This window comes from Osmerus eperlanus, chromosome 22 (assembly GCF_963692335.1).
Source record: "Osmerus eperlanus chromosome 22, fOsmEpe2.1, whole genome shotgun sequence".
NCBI lineage: Eukaryota > Metazoa > Chordata > Actinopteri > Osmeriformes > Osmeridae > Osmerus > Osmerus eperlanus.
Genome location: NC_085039.1, coordinates 12,386,001 through 12,403,910, shown reverse-complemented (window position 1 = coordinate 12,403,910; position 17,910 = coordinate 12,386,001). Strand labels below are relative to the sequence as shown.

Here is a 17,910-nt window from a genome sequence, read left to right as displayed (position 1 = left end):
GCTTATTTTGTGTCGGATTTGATTGGTAACCAACTGAAACATAGGTAGGCTAATACATATTTCTGTGGATATTGTCATTTAGCATTGAAATTGTATTTATTGTTTGTATCAGTCAAGGTATAGGATCATCCAACAGATTTATATTTAGGCCTACTCGTGTGTGTATATTTTTTGTACATGAATGGTAGGCCTAAGCATACGTAGGCTACTATCCAAGCATAGGCTACTTGAAATTTACTATGAAAACATATTTACCATCTACTGTTAGTGTGTAATGTATTTTTCTCCCTTGATCGCTTCGTTCTTCATTCGTCCTCCCTCCGGTAGAGGCGTAGTAGTGACCGAATCGCAATGTGTTGACGTTGCTCTGGTGACGTGTACGTTCTGGTTGGACCAGGAAGTAGCTTCCTGTGAGTTTTAAGAAAATATACCGCTAGATTCTTCGTCACTGGTTTGTCGACTTGGTATATTTTACACAGTTTTGTATTGATAAGCTAGGTAAATACTTTATCTGATTATTGCACTGGGTGAGACTGCTGATCGTCAGCTATTTGCTAGATATGGCACGGAATCGAGGAGGCGTTTCGACAGTTTTCGGTCCAACGTTGCTCGTGTTATTACTGGCCTTCTGCGAGGCAAGAATACATAAACTCTCTCTGAAGGTAACATATTTTATTTAATGTAATATAACGTAAATATAAACACAAATCCTGATTACAACAATGTGTCATGTTTTCTATTATCTCATGAAAGAATTCTTGACAGTTAGCAAGCGTCAGCTAGCATCTAGGCTAGCTAGCTCTAGCTATGTCGGGTGATGGTGACGTCACTTAGTTGACATGTTGTGGCCGGATAACAGAACAAGATTGCTCAAAGCTGCGCACAGCTAGTTGTAACTAACAAGTTAGCTTGACCACGTCAAACTGTTTTCCAATGATGAGGCTAGCTATCCAGATAGCTACAGTACAACTCGCTATGTAGCGCAAATATATTGTAAACTGGGTGATAAGATTCAAAAAAAAGGATAGACTAGGCCTATTATTTCCTAATATGGCGGATCCCCTTGTTAGTCAGCTAAGATTGTAACGGGCATTGACCAGCTCGTTGTAAACGTGAAAAGCCTACGACTTCTGATGGTTGTGAAACGTAATCAGTTATCTTGCTAACATGTCGTCTCCTCTTTCTCCACCCCCACCCCTCCACTCTTTTGTCCCCCCCAACGTCTCTATCTCTTCCTCTCTCGTTCCCAGAACGAAAATCGATTTGTCATTCACCTCAACACCTTCGGTTTCTATGCCAACGGGACACTAGATGTCAACCTGCTCTCTCTGCGTTTACCGAACAAACGCGTGGACTACATCAAAAACCCGGTGAGAACAACTAGCCGCGTTTGTGTGATTCCGGTTTGTGCGTGGCTTTGCGTCGTAACTACATCTGTTCTCGTTCTGTTCTTCAGGTGGGCTTCAGTCTGTCGAAGTCTCGCGTAAACGGAGTCCTGTCATACACTGTGAGTACGTGAGACCAGCCGCATCCTGCAACACAGCATATCTTAGCATAGCCTACATAACATGATATAACATGACTTGTTGATGTATTGTTATAACCGTGTCGTCGTAGTCGTAATATAATAAACTGGAATAGAAGCATTGCAGAACTTAAATGTTGACGTTGTTTTAAAATGATGCTGACGTGGTGATGTTTTGACGTTGACGTGTTGTGGATGTGTTGATGATGTTGATGTTTTGACGTTTGACGGGGTGTGGTCTCTCGCAGGCGGAGGAGACGGCGACATGTCCTCTAACCCTCACAAAACCCACCAACGACGAGCCCCTCATCCTCTTCATATTCGATGTCGACAAGCTCAGGTTTGTGTGAGAGTGAGAGAGAAAGAAATTAAGAATGGGAGAAGAAATGGGTGGGAAACGTAGCGCAGGTGTATAGCTGTTCCATACTTGTGTGTCTCCAGGGTCCATGTGAAGTCTTATGGGGATCAGGACAGCCTGCTGACAGCCAGGATGAAGCCAACAGAGACCCCTGCGACAACAGAGACTGGAGGTAGAGGCTGGAGGGGGTGGAGGAGGTGGAGGAGCTGGGCTGGAGAATTTGTGTGTTGTGAAATATTGTGTGGTGTGATGTGTGGAATGCAGGGCTTAAAGCGTTCCAGCACCGTACCGGATGTCCGGCGTGCGGCCATGAGAAAAAAAATTGGGAACTTGCATGCGGTTTAATATTTTAGAGTCAATTGATTTCCCCTACCAATCATATGAGAGGAACGCAGCTATAACTAACGTTACAAGCCTATCAGAAGCAGAGCAGGGCGGGTCCTGGCAACACAGTGTGAATGAGATCCATACGTCACGTTAGCGTTGTCGGTGAAAGCATGGAGCGCAAATTCATGAAGCCTGGGGATGATGCCCAACCCATAGATAAAGGACTCAAAAATAAATGGCGCTGGTCATGGATAGAAGAAGGTAGAGACGGCGAGCCTTTTGGTGCCAGAAACTGAGAGCGCCTGGTGCTTATTTCTGCACGTTCTGCTCGAGGAAGCTCCTATATGCCAGCAGCGGTAAGAAAGTGCTTGCTCGTCATGAGTTAGACCCCGGTCATAGAGCCGCTGCCCGTGCACTCAAACTTACCACGACGTTGCCGGGAGCAACTGTTACAGCTGACACACCGTTGTCTATGACTGACCGTGTCTGAGACTTAGAAATATGTTTGTGCACATTTATTGCGGAACATGACATGTCTTAGCCACTGGTCACCCCGTGTAGAAGACTAGCAGAAGACAAAAAAGCGTTTCTCTCCACCCCCCCCCCCTCCCCCCTCAAAAAAGTTCAGGCTCAGGATTTTTTTTACTTTAACCCCTGGGCATGTTGTGATGTTTTCAGGCGCCAGGAGGAGGAGAGAGGAAGATGTCGCTGCTAAAGGGAAGGAGGAGGTGAAGAAGGAGGAGGACAAGAAGGAGGAGGTGAAGAAGGAGGTGGAGGTGAAGGTGGAGGTGAAGGAGGTGGTGAAGGAGGTGGTGAAGGAGGTGGTGAAGGAGGAGGTGAAGGAGGAGGTGAAGGAGGAGGTGAAGGAAGAGGAGGAGGAGGAGAAGGAAGCTGACTTAACTGCCATCCAGGTAAGAATACTACTGGTGTGTGTGAGAGAGAGTGTGTGCGTGAGAGAGAGTGTGTGTGTGTGAGAGAGTGTGTGTGTGTGCGTGAGAGAGTGTGTGAGTGTGTGTGAGTGTACTTGTGTGTGTGTGTGAGCTTACTGTGTGAGCTGTGTGTATTTGACGCTGAGGTACCTCCCTGATATGTATCCCTCCCTAGTTGGGGAAGATGAAAGAAGTGAACCTTGACCTGCAGAAAACCAACGACTCCTACAGCTTCAGGGTGAGTCCACAGCACCTCAGACCTCCTCCTGCTCCACACAGCACCTCACACCTCCTCCTGCTCCACAGCCCTCACACATGTCCCCGATGGCCTCATTTTTCGCTCTCTCCTCCAGTTCCGCATGACGATTGGCTCGTTGGCCGAGGGCTTGTACAACCTCAACTTCCATTACTGCAACAACCTAAAGCCTGGTGTAGACCTGCAGTACTCACTCAAGGTTAGGGTCTGTCTGTTTCTCTGTCTGTGAGTGTTGACGCACGCATGCGTATGTCTGTTAGTGCGCGCATATGTGTATTAACGTGTGTGTATTGACGCACATGTGTGTGTGTGTGTGCTGCAGGTGGATGTGACAGAGAGGAACCCAGGAGGGTACCTGTCAGCAGCAGAGATCACTCTGCCTCGCCTCTACATCAGCATGGCTGCAGTCTTCTTCACTGCCGCCCTGGTCTGGGTCTACACACTGATGAAGCACAGGTACACACACACACACACACCTGGTCTGGGTCTACACACTGATGAAGCACAGGTACACACACACACACCTGGTCTGGGTCTACACACTGATGAAGCACAAGTACACACACACACGGTCTGGGTCTACACACTGATGAAGCACAGGTACACACACACACACCTGGTCTGGGTCTACACACTGATGAAGCACAGGTACACACACACACACCTGGTCTGGGTCTACACACTGATGAAGCACAGGTACACACACACACCTGGTCTGGGTCTACACACTGATGAAGCACAGGTACACACACACACACACACCTGGTCTGGGGCTACACACTGATGAAGCACAGGTACACACACACACACACCTGGTCTGGGTCTACACACTGATGAAGCACAGGTACACACACACCTGGTCTCATGTGTGTGCTTGTGTATGTCTCCAGGTACAGTGTGTTCAAGATCCACTGGCTGATGGCGGCTCTGGCATTCACCAAGGCTATCTCCCTGGTCTTCCACAGTGTGAGAACCCTGACCACTGGCACCCTGACCACTGGAACCCTGACCACTGGAACCCTGACCACTAGAATCCTGACCACTAGAACCCTGACCACTGGAACCCTGACCACTAGAATCCTGACCACTAGAACCCTGACTACTAGAACCCTGACTACTAGAACCCTGACTACTAGAACCCTGACCACTGGAACCCTGACCACTAGAACCCTGACTACTAGAACCCTGATCACTAGAACCCTGATCACTGGAACCCTGACCACTGGAACCCTGACCACTGGAACCCTGACCACTAGAACCCTGACCACTAGAACCCTGACCACTGGAATCCTGACTAGTCCAGAACGACGTCTGTTCTCACCCTAACTCTGGTTCTTGTCTGTGTTCCCTCCCACAGATCAACTACCACTTCATCAACACAGAAGGACACCCCATAGAGGGCTGGGCTGTCATGTACTACATCACTCACCTGTAGGTCTGTGTGAGAGAGAGGCTGTGTGTACTACATCACTCACCTGTAGGTCTGTGTGAGAGAGAGGCTGTGTGTACTACATCACTCACCTGTAGTTCTGTGTGGTGTGAGAGAGAGGCTGTGTGTACTACATCACTCACCTGTAGGTCTGTGTGAGAGAGAGGCTGTGTGTACTACATCACTCACCTGTAGGTCTGTGTGGTGTGAGAGAGAGGCTGTGTGTACTACATCACTCACCTGTAGGTCTGTGTGAGAGAGAGGCTGTGTGTACTACATCACTCACCTGTAGGTCTGTGTGGTGTGAGAGAGAGGCTGTGTGTACTACATCACTCACCTGTAGGTCTGTGTGGTGTGAGAGAGAGGCTGTGTGTACTACATCACTCACCTGTAGGTCTGTGTGAGAGAGAGGCTGTGTGTACTACATCACTCACCTGTAGGTCTGTGTGAGAGAGAGGCTGTGTGTACTACATCACTCACCTGTAGGTCTGTGTGTTAACCCTGCTGGTGTGTGTGTGTTAACCCTGCTTGTGTGTGTTAACCCTGCTGGTGTGTGTGTGTTAACCCTGCTGGTGTGTGTGTGTGTTAACCCTGCTGGTGTGTGTGTGTGTGTTAACCCTGCTGGTGTGTGTGTGTTAACCCTGCTGGTGTGTGTGTGTGTTAACCCTGCTGGTGTGTGTGTGTGTGTGTTAACCCTGCTGGTGTGTGTGTGTGTGTGTGTTAACCCTGCTGGTGTGTGTGTGTTAACCCTGCTGGTGTGTGTGTTAACCCTGCTGCTGTGTGTGTGTGTGTGTGTGTGTGTTAACCCTGCTGCTGTGTGTGTGTGTGTTAACCCTGCTGGTGTGTGTGTTAACCCTGCTGGTGTGTGCGTGTGTGTTAACCCTGCTGGTGTGTGTGTTAACCCTGCTGTTTGTGTGTGTGTGTGTGTTAACCCTGCTGCTGTGTGTGTGTGTGTGTGTGTTAACCCTGCTGGTGTGTGTGTGTGTGTGTGTTAACCCTGCTGGTGTGTGTGTGTGTGTGTTAACCCTGCTGGTGTGTGTGTGTGTGTTAACCCTGCTGGTGTGTGTGTGTGTGTTAACCCTGCTGGTGTGTGTGTGTGTGTTAACCCTGCTGGTGTGTGTGTGTGTTAACCCTGCTGGTGTGTGTGTGTGTGTGTTAACCCTGCTGGTGTGTGTGTGCGTTAACCCTGCTGGTGTGTGTGTGTTAACCCTGCTGGTGTGTGTGTTAACCCTGCTGGTGTGTGTGTGTGTTAACCCTGCTGGTGTGTGTGTTAACCCTGCTGGTGTGTGTGTTAACCCTGCTGGTGTGTGTGTGTGTTAACCCTGCTGGTGTGTGTGTGTGTTAACCCTGCTGGTGTGTGTGTGTGTTAACCCTGCTAGTGTGTGTGTGTGTGTTAACCCTGCTGGTGTGTGTGTTAACCCTGCTGGTGTGTGTGTTAACCCTGCTGGTGTGTGTGTGTGTTAACCCTGCTGGTGTGTGTGTGTGTGTGTTAACCCTGCTGGTGTGTGTGTGTGTTAACCCTGCTGGTGTGTGTGTGTGTTAACCCTGCTGGTGTGTGTGTGTGTGTTAACCCTGCTGGTGTGTGCAGGCTGAAAGGAGCCCTCCTCTTCATCACCCTGGCTCTGATTGGGACGGGCTGGGCCTTCGTCAAATACATTCTGTCGGACAAGGAGAAGAAGATCTTCATGATCGTCATCCCCCTGCAGGTCAGAGTGTGAGTGTGTGTGTGTGTGTGTGTACACCTGTGGAGGTGTGTGTGTGTGTGTACACCTGTGGAGGTGTGTGTGTGTGTGTGTGTACACCTGTGGAGGTGTGTGTGTGTGTGCTTAAATGTTAATATTAAATGCACTTTTTGTCTGTGGCTTTGGAAAAAAGTTTCTGCTAAATGAATAAAATGTGGAGGTGTAAAAATCGAGTGTGTGTGCAGGTGCTGGCTAACGTGGCCTACATCATCATCGAGTCGACGGAGGAGGGCACCAGTGAGTACGCCCTCTGGAAGGAGGTCCTCTTCCTGGTCGACCTTATCTGCTGCGGGGCTATCCTCTTCCCCGTTGTCTGGTCAGTGTCTGGAATTACGTTTTGGGGGAAAGGTTTTTTTTTTATTATTTTTTTTATTTTTTTTACGTTTCTAAAGGTTAAACACACACAAAAAAGGTTTTGAAAGGTTGAAAACATATTTGTGAAAAAAGGTTTGAGGATTGTATGAAATACAGTTGAATGTTTATGCAGGTGTGACTTTAATGTTGTGTGTGTCTATAGGTCCATCCGACACCTACAAGAGGCCTCTAGCACTGATGGGAAAGGTAAAGAATTAATTGTTTTTACGTATTAGTGTTGTTGATGTTGTGGTGGTGGTGTGGTTGATGTTGTTGCCTGAGCATATCTCGGTTTACCCCTCAGCTGCCATGAACCTGGAAAAGCTGAAGCTCTTCAGACATTACTACGTGATGGTGAGTACCTATCCATCCATCCTGCTCTGGTTTGATTAGTATGCCTGAGGGAGATCCTTGTCCTGTGGGATATCTGACATCTCTACCCTTCCCTCCCTCCCCCTCTGGTCTCCCTCAATGCAATAACATCTCTTTCCCCTCCTCCCTCTCCCCCTGCCTGCACTCCTCCCCCCTCCTCCCTCTCCCCCTGCCTGCCCTCCTCCCCCCTCCTCCCTCTCCCCCTGCCTGCCCTCCTCCCCCCTCCTCCCTCTCCCCCTGCCTGCCCTCCTCCCCCCTCCTCCCTCTCCCCCTGCCTGCCCTCCTCCCCCCTCCTCCCTCTCCCCCTGCCTGCCCTCTCCCCCCCCCAGATCGTGTGTTATATCTACTTCACCAGGATCATCGCCATCCTGCTGAAGGTCACCGTACCCTTCCAGTGGCAGTGGTGTTACGAGGTACGTCCACTTCTGATGATGTCACACTCTCACTAGCCACTTCTGATGATGTCACACACTCACTAGTCTGATGATGATGATCATGATGGTGACTGTTGGTCCGGACATGACACCTCTTGTATGTCAGAGATAATAATCTCTCCCCCTCGTCCCTCTCTCCCCTCCCCTAGTTCCTGGTGGAGGTGTCTACGCTGGTCTTCTTCGTGCTGACAGGATACAAGTTCCGTCCTGCTTCTAACAACCCCTACCTCCAGCTGCCTCTGGACGAGGAGGACGTAGAGATGGACGAAGTGTAAGAGGGAGGGAGGGAGCGAGGGAGGGAGGGTTTTTGATTAAAGTGTAAAGAGGGTGACACACTTGTGGTTTTAACATTCTCCTTCCTTCCTCTTCATCCCCCTCTCTCCCCCTCCTCCCCCCCCTCCTCTTCAGAGTGACAGAGTCAGGAGCTCTGGAGGGCGTCTCTAAAGTCAAGAAGACCTCTAACGGCCGTGAGCGTCAGAGAGAATCCACCTTGTGAGACTGTGTGTGTGTGTGTGTATTGCTGTGGAAGAGGAGAGGAACAGAAGAAGAGGTTCCCCCAGTCTCCCCTGTCTGAACTGTGAGTGGCTGCTGCTATGGCAACCGCTGTCTGGCTATGCAAACAACACGGACGTGTCGGACCTTGTCTCTGCCCTCCTCAGACTGTCAGTGGTTTGTTCCAGGAAGTGAGGGAGAGCAGACCCCCCCTCTTAGACTCAGATGGAACGGTCCTGTTCCTCTGTTTAGATCTGTTCTCTATGTCTCTCTCTCTGTCTCTCTCTGTCTCTCTCTCTGTCTCTATTACTCTCTCTCTTTCTCTAACTTCCATGTTTCTTTCTTCCTCCAACTTCTGTTCTCTCTCTCGTACTTTAAATTGTTCTTATCTCCCTCGCTGTTTGAACTCCAAAGATGGTCATCGTTAGAGATTTTGATGTGAGGATATTTTGTATTCAGATTTAGTTTCTTCTGTTTGACTTGACTATTTAAGTGGTACTTCTGCCAATTCCTTCACTGTGTGTGTGTGTGTGTGCGCGCGCCTGTGTGTGTGTGAGAGAGAGTGTGTCTGCATGTGTGTGTGTGAGAGCAGAGTGTTCACCTGTTTTAAAGCGTCCTAGACTCCTCCATAACTGCTGTATATGGATTTAACACACACCATATATGGAGTGTTCTTCCTGTGTCAACCAGGAAGTACAATCTCATTGTTCAGGACCAACCACCTAACTCCTCACAACATTCATCTCTGTTCTTTCATTTTCAATAACATTTTCAATATCAACTTTTCATTTCAGTATTTTTGATTGAATATTGAAATGTATTTCAAGAATTTATATCATTCAGTATACGTTCCTTGCATAAGTTTTAGATGTTATATATTTCAGTATTGCCATGTTTTGTTTATGCTTCTCCTGAGCCGCTAGACCACTGCTGTAAAGTTAGCGCTTCGTACTGACCCGCTGCATCCCATTCCAAAACCCTGCTTCCTTCCCTGTGTCCTTGTATGGCCATGATGGTGTGATATTCACCCAAGGCAGGAAGGGTCCAGGGCTTGAGGGGCCTCGTGAACAAGGGTCCAGGGCTTGAGGGGCCTCGTGAACAAGGGTCCAGGGCTTGAGGGGCCTAGTGAACAAGGGTCCAGGGCTTGAGGGGCCTAGTGAACAAGGGTCCAGGGCTTGAGGGGCCTCGTGAACAAGGGTCCAGGGCTTGAGGGGCCTAGTGAACAAGGGCCTAGTGAACAAGGCCACGGGGGAAGGAAGCACGTTTCTGGAATGGAACGCAGCCCAATGTGTGTTTTTTTTGCTGGCGGACATTTTGACCAGTCAGTCTACACAGCGTTATGCTCCCTTCCTTCCTTCCTTCTCTTGTCTCATCGATCATGGATTTCTCTGAGGAAGGAAGTACAAAACAAAAGACAGGAAGGAAGGAATTAAAGATGGAGGTATTACTAGTTTTTGGTTCCTCCTCTCTCGTGTGGTCGTAACTGGTGTTCCTGCGACCGTGTGTGCTGTGTGGTTTGACCCTCTGGCCGTGGCTGTGCCGGCGTGATCTGCTGGGACCAGGAAGCAGGAAGAAGCACAACAGGAAATGAGTGTGTAAATATGGCGGCGCAGAGACGACTGGGAGTCTTGTATGTCTGTGGAGGCTACTCACCTGCTGCAGCAGCAGGGGGAGTCATTTGTCTCAGGTTTCATGTGGGCAAGGTGAACCCCTGCTTGTGAAGTGTTGTGAGTAGCCTCTGCATAGATCTTAGACAGATATCTGCTCCTGTGACAAGCTGAGAGGACATCTGGTTGGTAATTAAAGAAATTATGTTTTCAACACAGCCGTGGCCCTGGTCTTGTGTTGTGTGGATCATGTGACTGGCAAGGTTACGCCAGGCTACATAAGAGGGAAGGAGACAAGGTTGCACTAAGTAGCCTGGTAAGTAGCCTGAGAGGCGTAGGTTCTGTTACATTATTTACAACATTAAAGAACCAAGTTCTACTCGTCACTCATCAGACGTATCAAACAAGGTTATACTGGTGGACAGATAGAACCAGCATCTGGAGAGGGAGGGAGAGACGGAGAGAGAGAGACAGGTAGAAGGGAACCAGCATCTGCCGACTTCAGCGGGGGAGAGATGGAGAGAGAGAGGGAGAGACGGAGAGAGAGAGACAGGTAGAAGGGAACCAGCATCTGCCGACTTCAGCGGGGGAGAGATGGAGAGAGAGAGGGAGAGACGGAGAGAGAGAGACAGGTAGAAGGGAACCAGCATCTGCCGACTTCAGCGGGGGAGAGATGGAGAGAGAGAGGGAGAGACAGAGAGATGGAGAGACAGATGGAGAGAGAGGAAGAGATGGAGAGACAAAGAGAGATGGAGAGAGAGAGGGAAAGGGATGGAGAGACAGAGAGATGGAGAGACAGGGAGAGAGAGAGAGATGGAGAGACAGGGAGAGAGAGAGATGGAGAGGGAGAGAGATGGAGAGACAAGCAGCAGATATATCCCAGGGTTGAATACAGAGCAGGTAGGTAGGTAGCACAGCCTGGGTCAGAAACAGGCAGTGTGTGTGTTTATTAAATGGACTATAAAAGCATTTCCCTGAAAATATTCGGATGTGTCAGAGTATGGATGAGAGAGCGTGTGTGTGTGTGTATATATTGGGAAGGAGGCTGCAAGCTATGCGCGCACCGGGTATGACATCCCTCCGCGCGCGTCCGGTCCCCCGTCCCCCCCTCCCGGATAGTTTACCGGACCAAAGCTCGCTCGGGTTTCATAAGATGCGCGAGCTGCAAACTGCAGTATAAAACCCCGGCGTCGTTGAGGCTGAGGTGATCAACATTCTACCGGTCGGACCGTTCAGCCGTCTCTTTACCGGAGGAGGACAGACTTCCCGACACGGGACCGGACAGTGACACACCCCGTCGCAATGTGAGTAAAAGTGAATTGTTAGATTTCCACTGACGTGCCGTAGATAGCCATAGGCTGTTTATTGGAAACACTATAAAAGAAGGAAAAGTTTCCCAATGTCATCCTCACATCTCAGTTGGTGTGGATAGGGCGGATGCAGTTATCCGGTGATGTCGCAGTGTCGTTGGTCACAGCAAAGAGAGGGAGGAGGGAGGCTCCAGCTATGTTACCTGTCCGTTTCCAAGTTCGATCCTACTGCGTCTATACAACTCCCGGGTCCGTTGGAGCCTGGTGTATGATTCAGACGTTAAGTTAACGTCTGAACTTTACGCTAGCTTAAAAACTCACTTAGCTACACCGATGATGCGGTGTTTCAATGTATACGTTGGCTGCATTTGACCTTAAATCTGCTCCCTTCTGTTTAATTTGCAGCATTGATGTTACTTTATGTAGGGCTAGGTGAAGTACCACCCCGTCTACCGCATAACGACAGGTTTGGCTCGATTACACCCTTTAAATAACTGCTACTTGGGCGGATATAAGCGGCTTGTTTGGGTAATTGTAACGTCCTAATAGACTTCCAAGGTTGTTTTTAAGATAATGGATCTGTAACGTACCAATGGTGACCTTAAAATGCCTTTGCTTCTTAGAGGAGCTGGCATGGTGATGCAGCAAAACCTCTCCCCCCCCCCCCCCCCCTCTCTCTCTCTCTCTCTCTCTCTCTCTCTCTCTCTCTCTCTCTCTCTCTCTCTCTCTCTCTCTCTCTCTCTCTCTCTCTCTCTCTCTCTCTCTCTCTCTCTCTCTCTCTCTCTCTCTCTCTCTCTCTCTCTCTCTCTCTCCCTCCCTCTCTCTTTCAGAGGATAATGTGTTCCACTTTACATCTGCAGTGAAACACCTGCCTCTCTCTCTCTCGCATGCACACACACACAAATAAACACACAGGTTTGACTTGAGCGAGGGGGGTGTGTGTGCGCTTTCAGGTTGATCTTCTCAGGGTTGGTGGTGTGGGCTCTGATGGTTACAGCTGAGAGTGGCATTGGGTAAGAACATCTCCTTATTCTTTATATATATATATGTGTGTGTGTGTGTGTGTGGATATCTCCAAGGTGTTGATATGTGTTTGTGTTCTCACAGACCCAGCACAAACTCTAGTTTCTGCACAGAGTCGAGAGAATGTCTGGAGTATGAGCTAGTGTGCAAAACAGACCAATATGAGGTGAGCGTCTTCTAAAACACACACACACAAGCATGCACACACACCCACGCGCAAGCACACAATCATGCACATACACACATCAAATGTACATGGCACACCACCATGTATCATCTTTCATGTGTGTGTGTAGGAGACTATGTGTGTGTGTGTGTGTGTGTGTGTGACTGTGTGTGTGTGTGTGACTGTGTGTGTGTGTGTGACTGTGTGTGTGTGTATATGTAACTCTGTGTGTGTGTGTGTGTGTGTGTGACTGTGTGTGTGTGTGTGTGTGTGTGTGTGACTGTGTGTGTGTGTATATGTAACTCTGTGTGTGTGTGTGTGTGTGTGTGACTGTGTGTGTGTGTATATGTAACTGTGTGTGTATATGTAACTGTGTGTGTGTGTGACTGTGTGTGTGTGTATATGTAACTCTGTGTGTGTGTGACTGTGTGTGTATATGTAACTCTGTGTGTGTGTGTGTGTGACTGTGTGTGTGTGTGCTCCAGGTACGCCACTACGGCCCTACTCGCTGGGTGTCTACTGATGCGGAGGCCTACTTCCTAGGTGTGGGAGCAGCCATGGCCTTCAGACGGCTCTTCCAGTACATCACTGGAGCCAACCACCTAGGTACGGGGTCCCTGTGTGTGTGTGTGGCCCAGTGTGTGGCCCTGTGTATGTGTGTGTATGTGACTGTGTGTGTGTGTCAGGACTCCAGATGGAGATGACCGCCCCGGTGCTGGTCAGGGTTCCTGAGGAGACCAGGGTCTGGGAGCCTGCCGTCTACACCCTCAACTTCCTGCTTCCATCAGCCTATCAGGACAACCCTCCCTCACCCACCAATGAGAAGGTTAGCTCACTCCCCCCCACAGACCAATCAGAATGTGATTGACTGAGAGAGAGAAAAAAAGAGAGAGAGACAGATGGAGTGAGACAAAAAGAGAGAGAGACAGAGAGAGACAGAGAGACAGAGGAGAATGATCAGGGGTAATCAAATCTCGGGTCAACGTTTTCAACAATCTCTGTTCACAGTGTATATGTAGATATCGTTTCCATCTCATGGAAACCCAGGTTATCTCTGCATATCACTTATCTGTCTCCATGACAACTAATCCGAAGAGTCAACCTATTTGCCTGTCCTTCCCTCTCTGAGTGTGTGTGTATGTGTGTGTGTGATTCCACGGTCTGTGTGTGTGTGTGTGCAGCTGTACTTCACAGACATGCCAGACCTGGATGTGTACGTGCGGGGCTACGGGGGCTGGATGCTGTCGGTCTCCTCCAGACTCCACGCTCACCTGCTCTCTCAGCAGCTGCAGCTCCTGCATGCGCCCTACAACCTGTCCTACCACTACGGAGTGGGCTACGACAGGTACACACACACACCTACGACAGGCACACACACACACCTACGACAGGTACACATACACACCTACGACAGGCACACACACACACCTACGACAGGCACACACCTACGACAGGTACACATACACACCTACGACAGGCACACACCTACGACAGGTACACGTACACACCTACGACAGGTACACACACACCTACGACAGGTACACACACACACCTACGACAGGCACACACACACACCTACGACAGGTACACACACACACCTACGACAGGCACACACACACACCTATGACAGGTACACACACACACCTACGACAGGTACACACACACACCTACGACAGGTACACACACACCTACGACAGGTACACACACACACCTACGACAGGTACACGTACACACCTACGACAGGTACACACACACACCTACGACAGGTACACACACACACCTACGACAGGTACACACACACCTACGACAGGTACACACACACACCTACGACAGGTACACACACACACCTACGACAGGTACACACACAGACCTACGACAGGTACACGTACACACCTACGACAGGTACACACACACCTACGACAGGTACACGTACACACCTACGACAGGCACACACACACACCTATGACAGGTACACACACACCCCTACGACAGGCACACACACACACCTACGACAGGTACACACACACACCTACGACAGGTACACACACACACCTACGACAGGTACACACACACCCCTACGACAGGCACACACACACACCTACGACAGGCACACACACACACCTACGACAGGTACACGTACACACCTACGACAGGTACACACACACTTTGTTCTAGTCTTTGTCTCCTGCCCTGACTGCTGTCTCTGTGTGTGTGTGTGTGTGTGTGTCCAGTCCCCTGAAGTTGCTGAACAGACACAACGAGGTGTGGTATGTCGCAGAGGGAGAAGTCGTGTGCAACGACTCACAAGAACCAACGTCCACACACCCGCCCTCCGACACCCACTCCGACACCCCTACACACACCTCTACACACACCCCTACACACACTCCTACACACACTCCATCACACACACCCACCGACACCACTACACACACACCGTCCCAGTCCCCGATGCCCTCCCCCTCTCACCCACCCCCCAACCTGCCCTCCTCCCTCTCTCACCCACCCCCCAACCTGCCCTCCTCCCCCTCTCACCCACCCCCCAACCTGCCCTCCTCCCCCTCTCACCCACCCCCCAACCTGCCCTCCTCCCCCTCCCACACGCCCTCCTCCCCCTCTCACCCACCCCCCAACCTGCCCTCCTCCCCCTCTCACCCACCCCCCAACCTGCCTTCATCCCCCTCTAACCCACCCCCCAACCTGCCCTCCTCCCCCTCCCACACGCCCTCCTCCCCCTCTCACCCACCCCCCAACCTGCCCTCCTCCCCCTCTAACCCACCCCCCAACCTGCCCTCCTCCCCCTCCCACACGCCCTCCTCCCCCTCTCACCCACCCCCCAACCTGCCCTCCTCCCCCTCTCACCCACCCCCCAACCTGCCCTCCTCCCCCTCTCACCCACCCCCCAACCTGCCTTCATCCCCCTCCCACACGCCCTCCTCCCCCTCTCACCCACCCCCCAACCTGCCCTCCTCCCCCTCTCACCCACCCCCCAACCTGCCCTCCTCCCCCTCCCATACGCCCTCCTCCCCCTCCCGCACTCCCTCTTCCCCCTCCCACACGCCCCCCTCTCCCTGAACCCTAGCGTGTCTGACCCCTCTTCTGACCAGCCAGGGAGCGACACGGCTGCCTGGACCACCTCTGACCCCTGACTCCTGCACCCTGAACCCTGAACCCGTGAGCAGGAAATGGATACATATTTTCTCTCATCTTATTCTGAGGGAGAAAGAGAGAGGGGTTGAAAGAGCAAGGGGGAGAGAGAGAGATAGTGACCATGTGCAGTGGCTTTCCTCTTCTCTCTAACTGTGGTCCCAGTGTGTTCGTCTCCCAGTGTGTTAGTCCAGCCCAACCCTTCCTCTGCTGTTGTCTGTACTCCAGCCTGCATCTTAAACTCAGCAACCACACCTGCAGCTTATCTACAACCCATCACATCCCTACTCCCTCCATATAGCCAATCAAATCTCCCCGCTCCCTCAATACAGCAAATAAAATCTCCCCACTCCCTCCATACAGCCAATCAGATCTCTCTGGCCACCCCATGTAATCAATCATATTGTTGCTAGGCCTTTCAGCTAATCCAACGATATTGCTCAGCTACTAAATAGCCTTAAGAGTTGTATTAGCTATATAGGATGTCTGCCATGAATATAACAATATCCAACCAGCTAGTTGTAGATGGTGATTGATTAATTGATTCATTAAAAATCAAATGGATTGACTGTTGATTGATTGATTCACTGGTTGTTTGACTAATTGACTGTTTGATTTATTGATCACAAATAGGGCTGTGTAGACGTATAGAAAGTTTATTTGACTCGATAAAAGATAGTGACAATGTTGCTATGTCTTTAATCTGTCTCTCACTCCTTTCCTCTCTCTCTACCTTTTCCTCTCTCTTCTTTTTCTCTTCCTTTCTCTTTCTCTCTCGATCTTTACAGTCATTAACAGTAGAGATGTTTTTACCCCATGTGTTAAAACCTGTTCATCAAACAAAGACTCCACCTGAAATCATCAAGGTTCTGTTCAGGAACCGTGGTTCCACCAAAGGTGAGAAGAAATACACACACGCTTCCTGTTTCATTGTTTTACTGAAGAAAAGAGGTACAGGTACAAAGAGGAAGAAGGTGTGTGTGTTCAGGACATGAGTAAAATCACTTTGTTGTTGTCATTATGATTTCCCCACTGGAGACTGTGCCTGGGGAGGGAGAGAAGGAAGGAGGGAGGAGAGAGAGAGAGAGAGGAGAAAGAGAGGGAGGGAGGAGAGAGAGAGGGGACAGGGAGGAGAGAGAGAGAGAGAGAGGAGAGGGAGGGAGGAGAGAGAGGGAGGGAGGAGAGGGAGGGGAGGTGGAGAGAGAGGGAGAGGAATGGAGGTTGGTTGAAATGAAGAGCTGTTTAGAGATGACAGGCAGCAGGATAACTAAACGATGTTATCACAATGGAGACGATGCTAGACAGTTGCAGTCAATACATGTATCTTATATAAAAGTTGCATTAAATAAAGTTTGATTCAATAAAGTTACAGTTATTTAAGTTGTCTTCCATAAAGTTGCAATTAAAAAAAGTCCCACTATCAGGGGCTGTGATGTAATTCCTCTTTAAACCTGCGAGGGCGCTGTCTCACCTCCCCCACTATCAGGGGCTGTGATGTAATTCCTCTTTAAACCTGCGAGGGCGCTGTCTCACCTCCCACTGAGAAGCTGGAGGAAGAGGAGGAGCTGCTGGACATGATGCCTCCTGATGACATCACAACAGAGCCCCCATCCATCACCATTCCACCACCTGATGACATCAACCCGCCTCCTGATGACATCACAACAGAGCCCCCATCCATCACCATGCTACCACCTGATGACATCAGGCCGCCTCCTGATGACATCACAGCTGAGCCCCCATCCATCACCATTCCACCACCTGATGACATCATGGTGCTTCCTGATGACATCATAGCAGAGCCTCCATCGACCACCATTCCACCACCTGATGACATCAGGGCGCCTCCTGATGACATCACAACAGAGCCCCCATCCATCACCATTCCACCACCTGATGACATCAGGCCGCCTCCTGATGACATCACAACAGAGCCCCCATCCATCACCATTCCACCACCTGATGACATCAGGGCGCCTCCTGATGACATCACAACAGAGCCCCCATCCATCACCATGCTACCACCTGATGACGTCATGGTGCTTCCTGATGACATCACAGCTGAATTCACATCCACCACCATTCCACCACCTGATGACATAATGGCGCCTCCTGATGACATCACAGCAGAGCCCCCATCCATCACCATTCCACCGCCTGATGACATCATCTCCAAGCCCCCACCAGACAAGATAGCGCTGCCTGATGACATCTCAGCGGAGCCTCCAGACATCAAGGCCCCTCCTCCGGATGCCATCGACACCGCTGCTTCTCCTGCGCCTCCTGATGACATCACCACCTCACCACCGGAGGAGGAGCTACTGAAGGAGGAGGAGCTAAACTCGACGGCGCTGGACTGCACAATCTCGCCTGATACCAAGCCGGCACCGCCTGATGACATCACAGCCCCACCAGCAGACTGAAGCATGGCTGTTCCAC

The 17,910-nt window shown here is 50.3% G+C and overlaps 2 protein-coding genes across 3 annotated transcripts; both read left to right on the top strand.

Annotated features, from left to right (window-relative positions):
- Positions 1-368: 368 nt before the first annotated feature.
- Positions 369-10,043, top strand: LOC134009053 (protein GPR108). 2 transcript variants are annotated; one of them, XM_062448728.1, is made up of 18 exons: positions 370-662; positions 1,251-1,370; positions 1,457-1,507; positions 1,774-1,865; positions 1,967-2,055; positions 2,889-3,121; positions 3,315-3,377; positions 3,493-3,594; positions 3,718-3,851; positions 4,286-4,361; positions 4,753-4,826; positions 6,413-6,530; positions 6,752-6,882; positions 7,084-7,127; positions 7,225-7,274; positions 7,622-7,705; positions 7,876-7,997; positions 8,135-10,043. In XM_062448728.1, exons 1-18 carry the CDS (start codon positions 561-563, stop codon positions 8,220-8,222), a joined length of 1,773 nt encoding a protein of 590 aa, XP_062304712.1. In that variant the 5' UTR covers positions 370-560; the 3' UTR covers positions 8,223-10,043. The 2 variants fall into 2 exon arrangements, with proteins under 2 accessions (XP_062304713.1, XP_062304712.1); XM_062448729.1 differs by lacking the exons at positions 7,225-7,274; positions 8,135-10,043 and having other exon boundaries at positions 369-662; positions 7,648-7,705.
- A 623-nt stretch (positions 10,044-10,666) lies between these two features.
- Positions 10,667-17,894, top strand: LOC134009215 (uncharacterized). The gene is made up of 9 exons (XM_062448941.1): positions 10,667-11,129; positions 12,089-12,148; positions 12,243-12,324; positions 12,810-12,930; positions 13,011-13,150; positions 13,506-13,669; positions 14,556-15,056; positions 15,432-15,498; positions 16,992-17,894. Coding segments are annotated over exons 1-9 (2,040 nt in total). The 5' UTR covers positions 10,667-11,127.
- Positions 17,895-17,910: the final 16 nt, after the last annotated feature.